Source organism: Buteo buteo, chromosome 7 (genome assembly GCF_964188355.1).
Source record: "Buteo buteo chromosome 7, bButBut1.hap1.1, whole genome shotgun sequence".
In the NCBI taxonomy this organism is placed as follows: domain Eukaryota; kingdom Metazoa; phylum Chordata; class Aves; order Accipitriformes; family Accipitridae; genus Buteo; species Buteo buteo.
The window spans coordinates 40223883-40245410 of record NC_134177.1 but is presented as its reverse complement, the minus strand read 5'-3'; the positions used below and the strand labels follow the sequence as shown (position 1 = coordinate 40245410).

The following is a 21528-nucleotide window of genomic DNA, read 5'->3' as shown; positions in this document are numbered from 1 at the left end:
GCAAAGGAGAGTTCCTGATTTAATTTCCTGGGAAACAGAGGGGTTTGAAAGGCTCAGCCCTTTCAGAGCTCAGTGTTGCTCTGTCTACTGGTGTCATTCAAATTGAGACCCGAGACACTCATCACAGCAGTGGGCCAACATGCTCCAGTACAGACATCTACGTTAGTCTGTGTTGGTGGGCTGCCAAACAAGGGCAGGTTGGCAGTGCCGGACATGGGTGGGATTCCAGCGGGGTGGGCTCCCAAACGCCCTGCGAGGAGGAGGCAGCACTGGGTGCGAGTCGGCGTTCAGTCCCAGGGCGTTCTGGAAGGTGCTGGGCGCTGCTGCAGCTGCTGGCGTGCCGCTTGTCCCTGAGGCTCAGCTGTCTCATGCTTCCCTAAATAGAAAGGGAAAAGGGTCTGAGCACTGCAAGGGGGGTCAGCCATCCCAGCCGCGGGCTTTTTTTGGCATGAAACCCCCTCATTCCTGCTCCCCACACCCAGTGCAGCTCTGCAGGTAGAGGGAAGCTGGGATTTGCCCCGGCGGGTGGGAAAGGATCCCCTCTTGCTGCAAAGAGGTGCTGCCCGCTTGTATGCAAGTGTCCCCCCCTGAGCTGGACTGGCTGCCAGGGGCCCTGGCTCAAAGCCTTCCCCAGGCACTATATAGCACAGGGGGGGACGAGGAGGGGGACAGGCTGCGGTGACAGGTGACGGTGACAGGCAGCAGGAGCTGCCAGGTCCTGCCCAAACTCCGAGTGGGAGGCGAGCTCTTTCCTGAGCCCCACGGACCCTCCGTGGTGCTGGCGGACTTCTTTAATTCTTACTTTTTTTTGTTTGTTTTTCTTTCTTTTATTAACTGACTCCTAAGGATCTACAGCCCTGGGAAAAGCTTCTGAGGAGCCACAGTCTTGAGGAGCAATTTAGGTCTTCGCTTTCAAATCTCTTCAGTCTGGTAAGCTGCTTTTATTAATGTGTGTGTTAATCATATGCTGGTCTCGTGGTGAAACTCAGCTTGATGGAGTAGGCAGGCGACCCCGGTGATACAGGCAGTTGAAAATGGGACACAAATTGATGTTTTTCCTTAAAGCTCTCCAGATGGAGGATCCCATCCAGCTGAAAGAGGAGGGCAATAAATATTTTCAGGCCAATGACTACGAGAAAGCTGTTCAAAGCTACACTCAAGCCATAAAGCTCAACAAGGACAAGGCGCTGCAGGCAGTGCTGTACAGGAACAGGGCAGCGTGTTTCCTCAAAAAGGTGAGAAAAGCTCCCAGCTTGCCTGGGTAGTGCTCAAGGGGAGGAGAGTAGGGAGGCAGCTAAGGGTGCTCGCCAGCTGCAGACTGTGTAGTTCGTCTGTTTATTGAATAGGGCGTTTGCAAACTCGTCTGAAATTTTGTTCTGGGCTTGTCCTGGAGCTGTAAAGCTGCCTCCCTGCTTCAATCCTGATGGGGCTGAGCACACCGGTTCAACTCAGAGACGGTCCCACTTAATCATTTTGAAGTAAAAGCTTTTGGCAGCCAGCCTGCTCCACACTTAGGGGAGAGCTCTGTAAGCCATGAGTTGGGGTGCAGAGGTATTGCTCTTGCTGTCTGCTCCGGCACGAGAGAAGCAGACACAGATCTTTAGCAAAGCAAAAAGTTATTAGCATCTGTACCATCATTGTCTCAGCTCCCTGCAGTCAGCTTGTAGCAACCTGCCGTGGGATTTTAGCAGATTGCTTGTGTGTTCCTGAATTTTCACTAGCCCAGAAGTGATGCCACCCCAGAACAAGCTGCAGATGGGCTGTTGTGAGTATCCTGTCTTCTTTCACTGTCCATGATCTGCTGCTGCATCAGCAAGAGCATATGTTGTCTCGCCTGCATCACAGACCTTTTCCTCTCCCCCCCCATCAGTGATGAAAAGGCACCTAAACCCCCATCTTCCCTTGTGTAGGCTGCTACTTGCTTCACTGGGGTGTCCTGTTAGTAAGTGGGAACAGAGAGGTCACAGTGTGCATCAGCAGTGGGGACATGCCCGGTTATTCCACTGCTAACAAATCTCTCCTTTCTGGTTTAACAGGAGGAATACGCCAAGGCAGCTTCGGATGCATCTAGAGGTAAGGAGGGGGGGTGTTTTGAGAAAGGAGAGCTGCATTGCTGGGTATGCTCGCTCCAGCCTGCGCTCACATCTGGTTTTGGGTCACTGGTCTTATTCTTTGATGTCCACTAACACCCAAGTGCTGAGGCCACAAGGGAATTAATGGAGAAGGTACGAAAGAAGATGCACTGATTTGGTGCATCTGTGCAATTGGTGCCAATCAGGTACCCATTCGTTCACAATGTTACTAACTATGTCTTAAGGAGCTGTAGTCACTGTAAAGCAAATCACAGTTTACACAGAGCATTTCCAGGAAGCAAACTCTGATGCCTGATGTTTTGGATCACTTTCCCAGCTATTGACATCAATGCTTCAGATATTAAAGCCTTGTACCGGCGCAGCCAAGCTCTAGAAAAATTGGGGAAATTGGACCAAGCATTCAAAGATGCTCAGAAATGTGCCACCATTGAACCCCGCAACAAAAACTTCCAGGAGACCCTGAGGCGACTGGGGGCCAACATCCAGGACAAGGTAAATGCTGGGGGAACAGTCCTGGGTTCACAGATGGGGTGTGGGAAGCCCTTGCTCTGGGTTACACTGATGGATTGTTGGTCATATTGGAAACTCATAACAATGGAGAGGGATAAATAGGCTCTATTAACTGGAAGTTCATATTTGATGCATGTAAATCTGAGGATCATATTGAATGGTTAAATTAAGGAGCGTGGCAGCTCACTCCTAAGGCTGGCCTGGTCCTGAATGTCTTGGTAAGGTCCTGGCAAGGAACTGGACCAGCTTTGGACTGGGTCTGGCAGCTGCCACGTTGACTTACCTTTATGGGGGTGCTGTGGAGAAGTCCTTGCATCACTAGGTACTGTGAAGTCTCAGAAATGATGGTTAGGGCTGGCTCTGCCCATGCCCACCAGTTTGAGGTGGGTAATTGATGCTGATCACTGGGAAGTGATGCCTATTTTGTTACTCAGCTTAAATCGTCTGTGGTTTGAGGGTCTGTGGTGTCCCTGAAGTGATAGAAAATTGAGGAGCAATTTTCCTTTCCCTTTGTGCCATGCAATGTCTGTTGGCATAGCTACGCATTCAGTTCTCCACGGATTCGAGGGTACAGAAGATGTTTGAAATCCTGCTGGATGAGAACAGTGAGAAAGAAAAGCGAGAAAAGGTGAGAACTGTCCTGGACTTGACAGGACAAATTGCTGTTGTTTAATGTCAGAGGCTGCACCGAGGAGCAGAAGGCTGCGTTCCCTTCCTCACCTCCCCCAGACAGAGCAGAAGGTAAGGAGCTGGGAGATGAACTGCACTCAGAGACAACCGAGAGGGGAAATGCCCTGAAGAGGCATCACCCTTGTGCAGAGGGAAGGTGGACCAACCTCCCAAAATTCCAAAGGTGGGATCAGACTGGAATTCTGCTCAGGCCCATCTCTGCCACCTTCCCCATGTTTCCCTCCAAGCAGTGACCCACTTTTCTTGGGCAGAGCAAAGCTGATCCCCAGATGGACCTGGAGAAACTGTCTGGTGGGGTCTGAACTGGTCTACTCCATCTGTCAGGAGATGGCCACCCCACAGCTCCCACCGGGATACCCCAGAGCTTCACGGAAGTGTTTTGGAGGCTGCTATGTTAGCAGGCTGTGCCGCTGACCCCTGGTTCTTCTGTCTCCCACCCAGGCTGCAAACAACCTCATTGTCCTGGGGCGGGAGGAAGCGGGTGCCGAGAGGATTTTCCAGAACAACGGGGTCAGCTTGCTGCTGCAGCTGATAGAAACCAAAAATGCTGACCTGATCCTGGCAGCTGTTAGGACGCTTTCGGGCATGTGCACAGGACATAAGGCTCGCGTAAGTAATGGGGTCCTTGAGACTTCTGCTGCTATTGCCTTGCACCTGGGGGAATGGAAAATTGCAATAGTTCACGATGTTTGTGTACAGTGGGGATTTCTTCTCTTCCTCCTGGTTCTTGCAGGAAAAAAAGAAATCCTACAAACAAAATTTTAAATTCGAGGAGGGGGGAAGAATACAAATAATTATGCAAGTGGGGTTAACACAGACTATTGAAACTGTCCCTGTTACTGTGCTCCTCATCTACGGGGTCAAAGCTGTATGTGTTCCTTACGGTGCCTTCATGTGTGCTGGTGAAGTAAAATTTACACTGAGTTGTTACCACAGAAGTGGTGAGTATGGCTGCGTCAAATCCATGTCCTTCACCACAGGTCTCAGAAAAGCAACTAATAACTAACTTTGGGAAAGTTTTGTCCAAGGCTTAGATGAAGGAAAGCAGGAAGGATCTACAAGAAAGTTAAGGTTCCTGAGAAGGGTCCCAAGGCAAGTTGCTGGGGTCTCTGAGCCAGCTAATATCTGACTCTATACCAAGACAGTTGTTATAGTGTAAAACAGCTCATAAGAAGCCCTGTCTGTGTTACATGGTTGGAAGCAGGACATGGATATGTGCAAAATGAATATGCATGTCAGTGTAACAGCGCAAAGGAGTGAGGGGAACTAAGACATAACAAAAATAAAATCTACTGGATAAAAATCCAGTGCAATGGAGACCTATTTTCTTTTTCTGAAACATTAACTGTTGTCATATGCAAAAAGGCTGTTCTGCAAAGCCCACTAGGTCAGTGTGTTTCTGAACATGCCTCCCCTGAATTACTGAAGTGCCACCACGCACGGGGACAGGTTGTGTGATGACACTGGGTTTGCTCACAGCCAGGATGGGGTTTGTGCACTAAACAGGTTCTTTGTTAACAGCCTTGCATGAAGGCCTCTTCCACACCCAGCCACACTCTTCTCAACGTCCTTGTTGGAAATAGACTGTTGCATTACTGGCAAATCTAGATTTTAGGAGTTGTCTTATAAATGAAAATAAGAGTGAAAAGCAAACTGTGTCTTGTACTGGCTCGGATTCACCCAGGAAAATACCAGGAGCGTATAAGCTGAGGCTGACCTTTCTAAATCACGCAGGGAGGAAAGGCTCATACCCTTTGCTAATGGCTGCCTTGCTCTCTCCTTTCTGAGGCCAGGCTACCGCCATTCTCCATTACCTGGGCATCGACAACATTTGCATGTGGATGTCTGTAGACAATGAAGAAATCTCCCTGGCTGTCTGCAACCTCCTGCAGACCATCACTGACTGCTTGTTGGGCCAAGGGAAAGAGGAGCATCACGGGAAGGAGGAGGCCGTAGTGCTAGGTAATGGTGCATGACCTGGTGGTCCTTCAGTCTTGCTGGAGGAGAAGCGGGGTGAGCAGGGAGGGCTCTGCTCCTGGGATGTCCACCTTATTCCTTGTTCTCTGGTGAAGTGGGGTCTTCACCCTTCAGCTGTCCAGGATGACAAACTGCACACAGTTCTTATCCTCATCGTGTTAACTTACATACCTATGTTCCAGCTGCACAATGGCTTTCAATGGTTTTCACTGGGTTCATCTGCTTTTGAAGAGAATTTCTTGTCACTGGCTGCTACTGTCTTGCTTCTGTGTAGATACTAAAAAAGATTTGAGGATGATCACAATGCGTTTGCTGGATATGCTGGTCAGTAAGGAAGTATCTGGGCAGGGACGAGACCGAGCTCTCAACCTCCTCAACAAGAATATACCGAGGAAGGACCTGAAGGACCATGACAACAGCAGGACCATCTTTGTCATCGACAATGGTGAGTCCTTCCTCTCCATCCTGTTCTGGTTTGGGAGATGTGGAGCTGCGTATTCTTGCCTGAATACCTGTAGAAATGATCCTCTCTGTAAAATAAATCCTCTCTGGCTTTTTTTTGGTTGTTCATGCAAGCCTAGAGCAAGGTTAGACTTGGCAGGAAACAGTATTGAGATTAAGAGAAAAAAACTGTGTATGAGAACAAGAATTTTTCAGTTTCTAAAGGCCTGACTTAACTTCTCTGGTTAGTTTATTCCAATGTATTTGCTAATGTTAGGAGGATTTGGGTTGGATAAATGGTCTAGCTTAGGATGAGATGAGCACCCACTGCACTTGCTGGATCCTTAAACTGGTCATATCTAAGACTGGAAGGGGGTGAGGAATTTGTGTGGCATGTGTTTTTATACTAATTCCAATGCATGTGTATGTTACCATTTTGGTGGAAGTTTTTTAATAACACTTTAGCAAATGGAGGGTTAAGACATTCAGAATCACTTGAAAGTCAATGACTTTTCCTCAGTCAAAGCCTCCAGCCTTGGAGGTCAGTAGGTTTAATGCCTCCTGATAAAAATAACTGATCCAGCCAGGGACCAAACACACAGTTTTGCTTATCTTACCCGAGAGCTGGATAAAAGCCTGATGCTGCAAACCTGTAATCTCACAAGTAGAAGCTCTTCCCCAGTAAATATCTGAGTGTCTTCTTTGTTTAAGGCTTATGTGATTAGGCTGCAAAATGATGGAAAACCATCCAAGCCAGCTATTTCACTGCAAGAAACCAACAAATAGTATCTTGAGTTTTTTGTACAGTCCCTCTCCCCTCTAACGGCCATATCCCTCCATTGTTTCCAGGCTTAAAAAAGATACTGAAAGTGGTGGGCCAGATTCCTGAGATGCCTGACAGTCTGCCGCTGACAGAGAACACCCAGCTGACTGCCTCCGTCCTCCTAAATAAACTCTATGATGACCTGCGCTGTGACCCAGAGCGTGACAACTACCGGGTGATCTGTGAGGAGTACATCAAGTGAGTCAGGGCTGGCTTACTGGGGCTGAGCTGGCCCAGAGGCGTGGGAGCAGGAGGGCTTAAGGATGAGAGGAGGCACTTGCAATCCACTTAGATGCTAAATTGAGACACTGGGAGACAGTGATTTGCTTGAGATCCTGCTGGATCCTTCAGCTGGGATCCTCAGATCCTGGATCACAGCCTTTGCATGAATTTGGGCTCAGCTGTGTCCCAAATACACATATATATATACATACACATATTTCAGCAGTGGAGTTTGGCTCTCAATCTGAGGGAGGACGTTCACTGCCCAAGGGAATGAGAACTGTAAGCAACTACTGTTCCACATGCTGACTCCCTCTATCCCATGCAGGAGCAAAATTGACCCACAGGACATGGATAAGACACTCCATGCCATCCAGATGGTGTCTGGAGTTCTGCAAGGGCCCTTTGACTTGGGCAACAAGCTGCTTGGCATGAAGGGAGTCATGGAGATGATGGTTGCCCTGTGTGGGTCCGAGAGGGAGATTGACCAGCTGGTGGCTGTGGAAGCCCTCATCCATGCCTCCACTAAGCTGAGCCGGGCCACCTTCATCATTTCCAACGGGGTGACGCTCCTGAAGGAGATCTACAAGAAGACCAAGAATGAGAAGATCAAAATCCGAGCCCTGGTGGTAAGGATGGCAGGCCCTGCCTCTATCGCCTGCCACACTCACCAGCTTAACCCTGGACTTGGGACAAGGGGGAGGTCCTGGGAACGTGTTGGGTTCGGGCACCTCAACTGGGGAATGGTTTATGGTGCTTCCCCCTACAAGAAAGGGGGAGATGGCAGACCGGGACAGCACATGAACTATTGGTAACTTTGAAGGCAAAACTGGTTAGTCTTCTATTAAAGACATCCAATAAGAGCACAAAACCTTACTTTGCTCTGCTACAAGTTGAATGATCTACTGGGTATTAGAATGCTTCCTCTTTGTTAGACCTGACTTTAAACTTTAGATATGGGATTAGGCTGTTTTGGGGCAGCAATGCTAGAGGATTAATGAACCTTTCACACTGGTGTACCTTCTTTATTCTCCTCAGGGTCTCTGCAAGCTGGGCTCAGCAGGAGGTACAGATTATGGACTGCGGCAGTTTGCTGAGGGGTCCACTGAGAAGTTAGCCAAGCAGTGCCGAAAGTGGGTGATTTTACTTTTTTCTTCTGTTGTTCCACACTTTGCAAAATACAATATGCCCCTTTCTCCAGAGATCCTGCCTGCACATTGCCTTCATTTACTGTGGCTGCCTAACAGCTGACAGTGCCCCCAGAGGCATTGCACTGGAACCTGGAGTTCTTCTGTGCCTCAAGCAACCATATATTCCTCCTGCCTCAAGAACCAGATAAGCCTTCTCCCTCCCTCACTTCCCCTGTGAGACACCAGACATGGTGCCAGAACGGTACAGCTTAATCAAGTGCTATCTAGAATATGCACAAGTACCTTTTGAAGGTGAATTAACCAAGGAGGTGGGATGGATTTAGGAAGTGACAGAATGGGTGATCATTGCTGCTGGCACTGGATAGCGGGGCATCATGTGTTTCATGTGATGGTGAAGGCAAAGCAGTGCTGAGCAGCTGTCCTGGTCTGTCCCTGCAGCATTTAGATCCCTTAAGTTGGGCCATGGGAGGAAGGTTGTGTCTCGAGGGAAGCACCCACAGTCTTTAGTTGCTGCAGCAAAACCCAAGTACGTTTTTGGGCCTGAAACCATCTCAACAGCTGTTTTTTTTTCCTTCCTCTTCTCCCAGAGAAATTAGTCCTGGCTCCTGAGATAGAAATGCGGATGTTTTTCTTTTCCAGATGGTTGTGCAACACTAGCATTGATGCCCGGACCAGGAAGTGGGCTGTGGAAGGGCTGGCGTATCTAACCCTTGATGCAGATGTGAAAGATGACTTTGTTGAAGATGAGCTAGCCCTGCAAGCTATGTTTGAATTAGCCAAGGTCTATCTCCTTACCTTGTTCCCTCATTCCTCTGGTAGCATCAAGTTCTCTCAGCTCTCCAGCCCAGTGCTGTCTCCCCAGGCAGGAGGAGCTGTGACCCCAACCCCTCACCTCTACTTTATCAAAACTTCAGTTTTGCCTGTGCCACAGAGATACCTCAAGGCTGTTATCATCCTGCTCTTCTCCCAAGGCTGAGGAAGGTTGTTTTTACCTTTACTGTCAGCAACTGCATGAAAACCAAAGGCATCAAGGTGTTGACAGCATCTGATGATGTCAAACAGCCTGTTGACCATAAAAACTTTTGTTTTTTCCCTGCCCAGGGTTATAAAGCTGGGGATAAGGCTAAGAACACTTCAGCTAGTGCAGACCACCACAATGGCAGTCCTAAGGGACCTGTTTCCTTGCTGTGTCCTCCTCACCCTCACATAAGCTTTTATTTTTGCGTGCAGACAAGCGACAAGACTATCTTGTATTCTGTGGCTTCTGCGCTGGTGAACTGTACCAACAGCTATGATACCAAGGAGCTGGTCCCAGAGCTGGTGCAGCTGGCAAAATTCTCCAAGCAGCATGTGCCTGAGGAGCATCCAAAGGTAGGTTGTCTATAGCCAGGGAGCTGGGAGGAGATGCTTGGATCTCAAAGCTTTCTTTGGTGTATCCATTGGCACAGACATCAGGTCTTCTGTCTCTGAGGCTGAAATTGCTTTGCTCTCCAACCAGGTTTGGCTGTAGTCAGCGGGATGGCAACTACTAAGGGGCTAATCCCTTTCCAATGTCTCCCCTCAGGACAAGAAGGATTTTGTGGTGAAGCGGGTGAAGCGGTTGCTGAAAGCCGGCGTCGTCTCTGCCTTGGCCTGCATGGTGAAGGCAGACAGTGCCATACTGACAGACCAGAGCAAGGAGCTCATTGCCAGGTGCCTTCATTGCTGTCATGGGAGCCAGGAGTGCTGGCCAGCCCACGTGCCACTGAGATGGGCACCTGGGCTGGCTCCTTGCTTCGTGGGATGGTGCATTCTGCCTATGGGGGAGGGATGAAAGGGAGGTGGAGAAAAGATTTAAATCCAAAGTTTTTCTTAAGCAATGTCACAAAAATCCATGTTCTGACCTTGAAGCTGGCTTACAGGGCTGCCTTCCTAGGATGCATTTTGAATTTCTAGTCCTCTGTACTGGTTTTGGCTGGAACAGAGTTCATCTTACAGGCCTGGAAACTTCTCTATGCCATTTGTTGCTCCTTCCTAGAGTGCTGTGGGCACTGGGTTAAACATTTGGAATTTACCTGGTGGATCTGACACCCCTGCAAAACTGTAGCCCCCTTCCATGAGGGATGTAGGTTGTTATTGCCTTCCCGTGTGGCTGTTTCACTAAGTGATGCTGTGCTTCTGCAGGGTGTTTCTTGCCTTGTGTGAAGACCCCAAGGACCGTGGGACTATTGTCGCTCAAGGTGGTGGAAAGGTGATTACTTTTATGTTTGCAGCCCAACCTGATGTGCAGTTAATGTCTGCTGGGAGCCTGTGATATGTCTACAGTGAGGGAAGGTGACAGAAAAGTATGAGCTGTCTTGGTGGCCCCTGGGGCCCAGACTGACACTCCAGTCCTATCTCTGCAAGCCTCCAAAGAAGCAATCTTCTTTAAACAGCTGTGTGCGAGCTACAAGCTCTGGTGTGGTGCCTATTTCAGAACAAAAGCAAGACATCGCTGTGGGCTACAGTCCAGACCCATTTCTTCACCAGACACATCTTTAGGATATTTTAAAGTTATTTTGGTATATTAAGGCAAACCTGTAAATCTTCTCACAAGCATTGAATGGTTTCCTGTGTGTCACTAGGCCCTGATACCTCTCGCTGTGGAAGGCACAGAAGTCGGCAAGATAAAGGCTTCTCACGCTCTGGCGAAAATTGCTGCCATCTCCAATCCAGACATGGCATTCCCAGGAGAGAGGGTAAGCTTAAAAAAAACAAAACAAAACAAAAACCCACAACAAAAAAACCCCTTTAATTCCTTTAGCAAACGAAAATCGCCAAGATCTGAGAGCTGGAAAAGCAGTGACATGCCTTCCCTTCTTAGGTGTACGAGGTGGTGAGGCCCCTTGTCAGCCTGCTGAACACTGAGAGGGATGGCCTCCAGAATTACGAGGCTCTGTTAGGTCTCACTAACTTTTCAGGAAGAAGTGATAAACTTAGGTGAGTTTAACTGCTTTCTGACCTTCTTTCTTCCCCAGGAGTGAATGTGAATTTCAGTTCAATGCTTTTCTTGTAGAACTATGAAGACTGGTCAGGTTGAGCTACCTTTGGCAGAGCTGCAAAGGTCTCAGACCTAAAAGATTAATAAAATAGCTGGGAAAACGAAAGTGGCACACTTTCCTCAGAAAGAGGAAAGACATGAACCTAATCTGCATAGGGAATGAACCACATGTCATGAGCTCCAGGACACTGATTTGTTTCAAGGCTTTTCCCTGTCTGCAGTTAATATTTTTTAAGTTGGTTATTGCTTGTCCCATGATGTATTTTATTTGACTGCTCTTCGACACAGGATGAAGATAGTCAAAGAGAGGGCCCTGCCAGATATTGAAAACTATATGTTTGAGAATCATGACCAACTTCGACAGGCAGCCACGGAGTGCATGTGCAACCTGGTGGTCAACAAGGAGGTAACTCACTGGGCATCTTAAACTTGACTGTGTGCACCAGTTTGTGAGCCCCTGTGATGAGGCATTCCTACTTGTGTTATCTCTGGGTATCATGAGGAATTTTTTTTAGGTGCAAGAGCGTTTTGTGGCTGATGGAAATGACCGGTTGAAGTTGGTGGTGTTACTGTGTGGTGAGGATGATGAGAAAGTCCAGGTTGCAGCAGCCGGAGCCCTGGCCATGCTTACAGCAGCACAAAAGAAGCTCTGCTCTAAGATGACTGAAGTGGTAAGACCGTAAATCTGATTATTGGCAGTGTAGACATACCCTTGATGGGACCTGGCTCAGTCATGAAAATGCCTCTCAAAAGGAAGAGGTAGTCTACCAGTTTGATAGTGAGGAACTTGGTGAAGTTGAGACCTGGGTGTGCATGCTTCTAGTCCATCCCTGCACAAAGTAAACCAGCCTGCCTTATACTAGACTTCATCTCAGAGCTCAAAAACTTCTATATAGCCATTCCTGATGCTAAGTCCTGGATGTTAGCTGTCAAGCAAGGTTAGGAATGCAGAATATTATTCTATAGGCCCTCAAAGCTTTTGATACATAACCTGAAATCCAAACCTGGTTTCACTCAGAAGTGAGAAGAGCTTGATAGACCACCTATTGAGCTTTACAGATCCCAAACCATCTCCATTTCCTGCACAGATCTGTAGGTCCTGAGAACTCAGACCCTGCACAGCTGAGTATCTGTGAAGAGCTGAGGTTGAGAACTCATGAACCCTGTTGTGTTGCACACATGCTGATGTTGGACACTGGGGCTTGTTAGAATAAAAATGATTAATCAAGCCAAAGGAGGTGGTTGGGAAGATCAGTGGAGGGAGTGGGTGGTCTGCTGCTGGTCATCTCAGCTGTGTCAATACTCTGATCAGATTCTTTGCACAGAGATCATGCAACAGCCTAAACCTGAAATGTGTTTCATATGGTGCTAGTGTCATGAAAGCTTCTGACTTTAGCATAACAAAAACAGGTTCAAAAGTTTGGAGTCAGGTTTCCTTAGTTAAAGAATCAACCGTACCTGACATGAGTATTGAAGAGGGGAGTCCCTGTGCTTCCTTCTGCTGAGACATGCCTTGCCAAACTTGCATTCTTGGTTGAGGTATTCTTCCAATCAATACTAATGATCTCTCTCTCCCTTGAAGACCACCCAGTGGCTTGAAATCCTGCAGAGGCTCTGCTTGCATGATAACATGAAAGTACAGCATCGAGGGCTGGTCATCGCTTTCAACTTAATCAGTGCTGACAAAGAGCTAGCGAAGAAGCTGGTGGAGTCAGAGCTCCTAGAGATCCTGACGTACATCGGCAAGCAAGAAGATGACCCCAAAAAGCAGCACGTCATTAATGTAGCACGTGATTGCCTCACAAGGTGCATGGATTATGGTCTGATCAAACCTCTATCTCAGGCATGAGGAGATGAAAAGCACCAAAAAGGGCTGAACGTGGGGAAAAATGCTACTGAGAAATGTTGAAAACCGAGAGCTGTGAGGAAAATCTAGCACTATTGTCAAGGCATGGAATAGTTTGGGGACAACTTTGGAGGATCAGAAGCTGTATGAGGAAAAGGGGGACATTTGCCTGGGAAATTTGGAAAGTGTCCATTTGAGTAATTCCCAAATGGTATAAATCCTTTTTTTGCCCCTGTTCAGCTGATAACGATGAAAGCTTCAAGGCCTAGCTGTAAAAGAGGTGGTTATGTTGGAAATGTGGCAGAGTGCTGTTGGAAGGAAACTCAACCGAGCTGAAATCTGTCCTGCATCCATCTACAGCTCCTGGTACTTCTGGAATTCCTAGCAATGGAGAAGCAGGGAGGGTTAAATGCCTTCTATTCTGTAGTCAGAAAATAGGTTGGGTTTTAGCTGTATGCTTTTTTGTTCATTTATGGTAACTTTTAAACAGCCTTAAGTGGTGTGCCACAGTGTGGATGGTGGATGAACTCTTAATAAATTCACTACTTTGTTCCATGTGGAATTCCTGTTCTGCTTTTATAAAGCAAATGGAGAATCTAAGGCAACTCCAACTTGCAGCCTTGCATCACACCCAGGAAGCTGGAGTAATTGTGGCACAGGCTGAATTTTTACCACTTGTGAAATATCCAACCCTGCTCAAAACATGTGAAGCTGCCATAAAAGGCTGTACGAGGAGGTGGCACTAATGGGTTAAGCTGAGGTTCACACCGGGACACAGTGTTTGGCTCAACAGGGAATGTTGAAAATATCTCACTTACGGAAGAAGTGGAATGAGAAGCAAACACACCAGTTGGTCATCACATTAAACTTTATTATATAAATGTTTGCATTCACATGATAGGTGTGGCATGATTAAGTGTTGAGGTTTGGGGGTTATGAAAGGAACTGGAGATAGTCTTTCCTTGTATGTTGATTAAGGAAAAAAGATGGAAAGTGCCTCTAGATTCCTGAAGTTAGAAAAGCAAGAAATTTTAAGCTAATAGGTTTGACAACCTAATGGCAAATTTGTCTGGAGGCTGATTCCAGCTGTGTAAAATGTCTTCTTGTTGTAACCTCATTCAGTTAAATCACTGGTGCTTTATAATCACACTAGGAGAATATTGGACTGTTCTTCCAAACCAAATGAATCACAGGTCATTCTGTGATGGAAAACGATATGGTTTGTTTTCAACCAGCCTTCAGTTTTAGATACCCAGTTTTAGGAATTTTGGATCTGTCTTTCAAAAGTATTTAGCACCTAACTCTATACAGAGAGTTTTATCTAACCAGCATGTCTGAAACCAAGACAAAAAATGCTACTGGTATCAGGGCGGTTATACAAAGTTTTCCTTCCTCCACTAAAGCTCCTCTTTGGAGCAACTGGGTTCTTGTAACCCATACTGACTGTTGCTGAAATTGACTGGGGAAACTACTTCTGTAAAAGCCATTTGTTTGTATTTCTCAGCTAAAACATGGACAGAAGGCCCCATTTTTACTTTCCTAGATATCTGAATAGAGGCTGTGTTTTAAAAACAATGGCTTCTAACACCAGATGCCTATGCTGTTTGGTAACTTTTGTGAGCTGTGCTATGAGTATGGGAGTGAACTGGTAAAAGCCAGAAAGTCTTCCAGTTTCCTGTCTTGGCATAGTGGCTTTCACTTGGTAATGCACCTGCATGCAGTCAAAGGCTGAGCATCAGGTTTTGTGAGTCCTTGAAAGGAGCCTTCAGGGAATGATGTCATTCTACTGACATTCAAAGTATCTCTTTTCTCTGCACTATTGAAACTTTACATTTGATTTAAAACAGACTGTAGAGGCTTCTCAAGAATGTCTGGGCTTTTAGAGAGGACCAGCCATTAGAAAGGAAACCCTTCTACTTCAGATATAGAGTAAAAAAATTTCAGACGTACATAACCATTGACCTACTGGGGCCTTGCTGGGATCCTATGTTGTTACCTGTTCTCAGTTCTCAAATAACAAGTGTAGATTTAAATTAGCTCTGGATGCTACACAGACCAATATATTTCTTAAAATTTCCTTCTGAAACAGAAAGGGTTGAGGAATAATACCAAACACAATGCTGCTTTCTCAATGGACGCTGTCAAGAATAGATGCTCCTCTAGCCCTCCCTCTGTTTTTCTTAATGATACATTTGACTGACTTCTTCATTTCTGATGCTAGTATTCCACAGTATGCTCTTACTACTTCATCTCTGTAGCGCAGAATAGCAATTTCTTTCTCGGAGTAACCCTTTTTAAGATATGTACAACAATGTTTTGCCACATATTTTGCTATACCATTTCTGACTAGTTTGCTGAGCACACATGGCTCTGCAGAATAACGTTTCCAAATATTGATTAGGAATTTTTAGGGTAGTGTGCTTTACAATCATTTCCATGTTTTCTTTTACATAGCTATAAATACTGATAGCATTACAAACCACTTTGGTTAGTGACTTGACAGGATCATGCCATGCTGCTTCTGGAAGACCAGTTGAGAAGGAGCAACTTGTCTGTAAGTAGTCCAAGAAAATCCAGAAAAAGCCAGGCTCAGGGAGATGTTGTGATGAAGTTAGAGTCAAGGCTTTGTTATGGCAATCACCTTCCCTATCTCAGAAATTCTGTGCTTCATATCATTAAAGCTTGCCTTCTAAAAGGCTACTCCTGTCACAGCTTGGCAAACGTTTTTCTGCCTACAGAAGAGATACAAACAGATTAAAAACAATCTCTGCATTGCAAACTATAGGTTATACTTGATCAAAAGAACAAAGTGAATGCCTGTGATATTGAAGTCATATTTATTAGTAGATGCTCAGGATTTCAGCAAAAGAATTTGAGTGTTACTGAAAACACATCCCAACTACGTACTTTAAACACTGCAGTGGTGGGGGACCAAATAGCATAGTTGTGGTTTAACCCCAGCTGCTTGCTCACTCCTTCCAGGTGGGATGGGGAGAGAATCAGAAGGGTAAGTGAGAAAACTTGTGGGTTGAGTTAAAGACAGTTTAACAGGCACATCAAAAGCTGCGCATGCAAGCAAAGCAAAATAAGGAATGCATTCACCGCTTCCCATCGGCAGGCAGGTGTTCAGCCACCTCCAGGAAAGCAGGGCTCCATCACACATAACGGTGACTTGGGAGGACAAAATACCATCACTCTGAACATCCCCCCTTCCTCCTTCTTCCGCAGCTTTATATGCTGACCATGATGTCATATGGTCTGGAATATGGGTCAGTTGGGGTCAGCTGTCCTGGCTGTGTCCCCTCCCAACCTCTTGTGCACCCCCAGCCTCCTCGCTGGTGGGGTGGGGTGAGAAGCAGCAAAGGCCTTACTGAGATCTCACCTGTGACAGGAGCACAGCTTATTTCCAGCAGCATAGATCTGCCTTCTGTGTGGCCAAATATTAAGCCAGAGGGCTGCAGGGGACAAAAACTCCAACAAGCATCTCCTCCAGCTCTGATACAGGAGACAAGTTTCCTGCCTTGTCTGCCTCTCCTCTGAGTTAGCTCTGCTGAGGAACGTAGCTCTGCTTCTCGTAGCTTTGAGTTATGGTAAAACTAAAGCAGCAAGGACGTTAGTGTGTGCTAATTTTTGCTACTAGCTGGAGGAATTTTCCCATCCAGTTCCATGAGCACGCCTCTAGCTTGCTGCAACAGGACAGCCTGGCCGACTGCTGAGATCTCAGACTCCCTCAGTGTGACAGAAGAAAAGGACTTACCCCATCTCTTCTTCTTAGCTCTGGGCTAAAACATCAATATTTGAAATATCAATTTTAAATATTTAAGGATTTAAGTCCCAGAATGATGCGCAGTAGAAATGGGGTACAAAGCATCCAGAGCGTGTTACCTGCTTTCGTCTCTGCCCCCTCCCTCTATTAAAATCTAGGAGAAATGAAAAGTACTTTTTTGCTGGTTTCACTTCTCTGCCAGTTTTGTTTTCTTCTCCTCTGTGTTTCCTGTGACGAATTACTAGTGTCCACAGACTTCACGGGATCTTTCTAGCTCTATCTGAAGTTCAAAACCAGTTTTTGCTGGGAGCTCAGCCTTCCAGAGCTATTACTTCCCTCCCGCTGGCACTCTTCTAGTGGCTAAGGTATATCAGAAGAGGCAATTGAAAAAGATAGTTTAGAAGAAATCCCCCAACTTACAGCATTTACATACATCATTGCTTGTTCAGTCTGAAAAGTTGTTGTTCCATTAAACCTCCAGAGCTGCAAAGTCAGAGATACAGTTCTGGAAGCTGGGAAGCAGGATAGCAAGCTAGAAAGTCCCATTCAGAAGATACGGTCTGAGTATTTTCATTTGCAACATGAAATTCAATTGTCTTACTTTTTTGTACTGACAAAGCATGCTAAAGCTAATAATTTTATACTGAAATCATGATCATATACAACTTTCAGATGAAATAACTAAAGTTATGGATTAAAACTGTCTTATAACTTTTCCCCGTGAAAGTGATCCATGCAGGGGGGCACTTTGGAGCACCCTCAGTGTCGCCTCCCTCCGTGGGACAGAATTCCAGCAAAGGCACTGAGATTGGGGCAGTAGTGAGGACTGAGAATAGGGAAGGTTGTGGGCTTGACTGCAAAGCCTTGAGAAGCCTCACACAGCAGTGGCTGAGTGTGCCCAACGTATCTGCTCAACTAAGTTGTGTAGTTTTTTGAGGGGAGGTGAGAGAAAATGAAATAGTGTGGTAAAAGAGCAAGCTAGCACTAGACTGCAGAAACTTGCCTGCAGGACAGGAAGGAAACAGGAATGTATTCTGTGGGCAGGATTACACCTTCATGAACAACAAAAAAATGCTTTTTAGCTTTTGATTCCATATGGTGTAAAAGAGAGTCCCCTCGTCAACCCCCTTGGCAGGAGCCGGTGTTATACCCCCCCTTCCTTGCCTTGCCTCTTGTGTTCTCCTTTCTCTTCCTCTCCCTTCAGACTGCATTCTGGTGTCCCAGGCTCCTCTTTATTCATTACAAAGCACAGTTTTTTCCAGTTGAATTTTTCTTGGTGCCCACCGTGCTTTCCTGAAGACTTCCCTACCTTCCTTGCAGATTTCTCCTCTGTGGGCTGCACAGAGTCAGAATGAAGCCCACAGCTGCATGGGCTAGTTAAAAAGCTTTTATTTCTTGAACTCTTGAGTCTCCCTACATACTTACTACCTCACTGGGCTGTCTTTGCCCCTCAGGTTGGATCCTCCTCTTGATCCCGCACAGAAAGGTCCCCAGCAGGGTCAGAAACCCCCTCCCCAGGAAAACCAGGTGAAATACATCTCCTGAAAAAGGAATGCATGTTATGCAAGAATTTCTTGCAAACTGCTGCCCATCGAGAGGAACTAAGTTACTGCTTTAGAAGAACAGGATGAAGTTACCCATCTGGCCTTAAACAAGCAAGCATTTTAACTTATATATTGAATGATGACACTTTCCCTTCCGAAGCACCTTCTGTTCAATTGTTGGAATATTTTTATTTTATTTCTCCCACTTTTTTTTTTTGTTTTGTTTTATTTCTTCCCTCTTTTTTTTTTTTTTCTCGGTTGTTTTCACGGTGATACCACACTCGTCACGCAGCCCCTTTGCCGTGGAGCCGTTGCTTCACGGTATGAGCCGGTCCCTCAGGACTGGACGGCGTTTGAGGCAGTGACTTACCACCGCCTTCTGCCTCGCCTCAGCAAGTCTTGTCGCTGAGGAAACGGAAGAAAGAAACCCAAGCGCCGGCCCCCAGAACGGAAAGGCCGCGCTCCTCCGGGGCCGGTCCTTCCCGTCCCCTCAGGCCTCCTCAGGGCGGGAAACGCTCGCACCGCCCCGAGCTCCGCTAACGCGCCTTTCTATTGGCGCTCACCCGGGCTCGCCGGCGGGACCGCGCGGCGCTATTGGCTGTTGGCCGCCGGGTGGGTGGGACAAAGGCGAGCAGCGCCGCCTGGGCGTGGCTGGGCCTGCGTGAGCGGTGTGGGATGAGGGCGGCTGCGGGGGGAGATGGCGGCTGGGGGTGCAGGGGCTGAGGAGGGGCTGGGGGGGCCAGGGTAGGGCAGCTGAGGGCTCGGGGTGTGGGGGGACGGGGCCAGAGAGGCTGAGGGGGTGCGGAAGGGGCTGATGGGGGGGAACCCGACGGAGGTAGGGTATCTGGGGCTGAAGGGGTGTGGGGGGAATGAGCAGGACAGGGGTAGAAATCTGGGGGCTAGGGGAATGCAGGGGGGCTGAGCGGGGCGGGGGGGGACAGGGGCAGTGGGACTGGGGACTGAAGGGCTCCGAGGGGCATGGGGGGAGAGTGCAGGGAAGCAGATGGGAATGGATGGCATGAGGGAAGGGTTAGACCAAAATAGGCCTCTGGACCCTTGGGCAGCCGCTGACTTCAGCAACGTTTATAGGTATGACAGGTTTTTTCCTCTTGTTTTGCCTGGTACTGTCTCTCCTTGACCTTGGAATCCCAGCTCGTGACCCGTCTTCCTTAGCTCCAACTCGGTTCTATAAGGCATGTCACCCTCCTCCCTTCCCTTCCCTTGCTTGCCTGCTAAATGTGCTTTGTCCCCTTATCTGTAACAGTAGGAGGTGATAAGTAGGATAAAACAAACTCTTAATTCACGGATGAGCATAAAACTTAAACCAGCTTTTTTTATCTGTTGCATGCTTGCAGATCAGCCAAAGCTTTAATTAATGCCTATTTGGAGTCTCTTGTGCCTTATGGGGTGGCATTGTGTATAGGTGTGTCAGGAGGAAAAAGAGGGGTTTTGCTGGCTTAGCTAATGGTATTTGGGGAGGGGAAATGGAGAGTTTTTTCTTGTGTAACTCTACCAACATGGCTTTGTCATGCACACAGCTGAACACAGAAGCTCTGTGTGAAGAGACTACATCCATACTGATGGTGCGAAGTACCACCTCCTCCGTGCTGCTGGGAAGGTAGAAATAGCAACTTGGGGCTTAGTTTTTCAGTCTTGTAACAGCCACTCCTGTCTCATGTCCCAAGGGTCAGTGTTAACTTACTGTAAACTCTGTCCTGTAGAAAGCCATGTGATCCTGAAAAGAATTAACCCAGAACCCAAGTTAATCTGTGTTTGTTGAGGGTGGGGAGGTGTCTGTTTGGTTGGTTTTTCCTCCAGGAAAAAAACCCCCAACTTTTCTGTTCTAGTTCCTTACTTGGGAGCAGGCTTCTTATTAAGTGGAAATAAATTCACCCAAAGCAATGATGAGCGAAGTATACTCTGAACTGGTATTGCTGAGACTTTGTGTCTTTGCTCTGACCAGGGCATGATCATGTAATCTTCTCTCTGAGCTTATTTAGGCTAAGCTCACTAGAGTAAACAGCTTTGCTTCTTCTTGAAACTTTTTGATGCACCCTAAAAAATACTGAAAAAATACTAAGAATTTTTAGCAATTTCTTTTACCAGCAGAAAAAAACAAAACCTCGATTTGAAAACCAAGTAGTGCAAACACTTGTTTGGATTTGTGTATTTTGCTGCAACGCTGGGTTTAGTACTGAGCTTGCAGTGAGAAGGATTTCTTTTTTTTTCTGCTATGTGTGACATGGCTTACAAAACTCCAGATACTCTGCCACTGTATCTCCATCATTCGTAAATGCAATGCAGACTCTGTAAAACGGAGTTTGAGCTGTCTGGCCTGTAGGCACCTCATTAGCAGCTGGTTCAGCTGTACTCTCATCTAGTGATTGCCAGCATGGCAGCAGGAGTATTTTTGGAAGCGAGTTGTGGTGTTGGGCCTGGCTCTGGTGCTCTGCTCTGGACGAAGTAGAGCCCTTTTTGGGGGGGCAGAGGGGAAGGCTGGGCTAATCAAACAAGTACAAGAAGAGATATGGAGCTATTCTCTAATCTAGTTTTTGTTCTCTTCCAGGTCTTGGTGACAGCTTGATGTTCATTTCTCCCTGTGAAGGAAGCTTCTATGGGGAATATGTACCTAGGAGTATAGTTACAGTGGTTTTCTCTTAACAGGAGAAGCCACACGGTTTCTGTTAAGGAAATAGGGAAAGCAACTCAGTTGCTAATGCACTGATTTTTTAAGAGTGTCCAGATGAATGTGAATGTGGCTTAGGTTCATAAACGTTTTTTAAAAGACTTGCAAAGTCAGGTTCTGATGGTAGTGTATTGGGTAACTCCAGTGCTGCTGTTAATGTAATTGTATTAAGCAACAGAACAAAGCATCCTGGATGCATAAATGCTACATGACTGTACAGAAGTCACAAATTAGTATGTAAGTCCAAAGGTTGGTTTAATAAAGTTGGTGTTTCCTGAAAAATGTTTTCTTGTCTATCTTTAGACCATCATGACTGTAATAACTCTATTACAGTTAAAAAGCAGATAAACAGGAATGTTTGTAAAACCCAAATCAGTAGCTTTGTTTTAGAGCAATAAGCCAGATAAATGGGTATGTGTTTGGCTACTAAGGACAGGAGGGTTAGAAGAAGCAGTCAAATCCAAGTTGGTATTCTGCAGCCATCTGCAGGAACACTAATCTGCCAGGTAACTGCTGAGCCATTGTGGGCTTAGTGCCCGTTAGTCAGCTAGGCATTAAAGAGCAATTTAACATTCAGAAGAGTAATTACAGCTGTTCAGAACTGTGAGACTTAGATATGGGTGGTTCGGTGCAGGTTTCGGAGCTGCCGTGGTGTTGGCCAAATCCAAGTTTGGCAGGGACACGGCGTTGTGCAGCGTGGTGTGGCGGTAGGTGGAGTGGAAGGCAGCCACGGTGGGCATCTGGCGGCCATTCTGTGGAG

At 46.8% G+C, this 21528-nt stretch overlaps 1 protein-coding gene, 1 long non-coding RNA gene and 1 other non-coding gene across 3 annotated transcripts; all 3 read left to right on the top strand.

The window, feature by feature from the left end:
• Positions 1-389: 389 nt before the first annotated feature.
• On the top strand, positions 390-13327 carry UNC45B (unc-45 myosin chaperone B). Its single transcript, XM_075032555.1, has 21 exons — positions 390-495; positions 847-930; positions 1066-1235; positions 2037-2073; positions 2410-2585; positions 3142-3231; positions 3735-3902; positions 5087-5255; positions 5545-5715; positions 6561-6732; positions 7085-7385; positions 7795-7889; positions 8547-8688; positions 9138-9278; positions 9472-9599; positions 10071-10137; positions 10511-10624; positions 10750-10865; positions 11215-11332; positions 11442-11597; positions 12509-13327. The coding sequence occupies exons 3-21, from the start codon at positions 1074-1076 to the stop codon at positions 12773-12775; spliced, it is 2790 nt and encodes a 929-aa protein (XP_074888656.1). The 5' UTR covers positions 390-495; positions 847-930; positions 1066-1073; the 3' UTR covers positions 12776-13327.
• A 5672-nt stretch (positions 13328-18999) lies between these two features.
• Positions 19000-21178, top strand: LOC142033022 (uncharacterized). Its single transcript, XR_012651061.1, has 3 exons — positions 19000-19171; positions 19621-19700; positions 20649-21178. It is a non-coding gene; the product is annotated as an uncharacterized LOC142033022 (long non-coding RNA).
• LOC142033444 (Z30 small nucleolar RNA) lies at positions 19979-20076 on the top strand. The gene has a single exon (XR_012651161.1). It is a non-coding gene; the product is annotated as a Z30 small nucleolar RNA (small nucleolar RNA).
• Positions 21179-21528: the final 350 nt, after the last annotated feature.

What these genes read in the sequence shown, in the direction of transcription:
- UNC45B (XM_075032555.1), top strand. Translation starts at nt 1,074, where the DNA reads ATGGAGGATCCCATCCAGCTGAAAGAGGAGGGCAATAAATATTTTCAG. An exon ending in TCAAAATCCGAGCCCTGGTG is followed by an intron (nt 7,386 to 7,794) that starts GTAAGGATGGCA and finishes TATTCTCCTCAG; the next exon opens with GGTCTCTGCAAGCTGGGCTC. An exon ending in TGGCATTCCCAGGAGAGAGG is followed by an intron (nt 10,625 to 10,749) that starts GTAAGCTTAAAA and finishes TTCCCTTCTTAG; the next exon opens with GTGTACGAGGTGGTGAGGCC.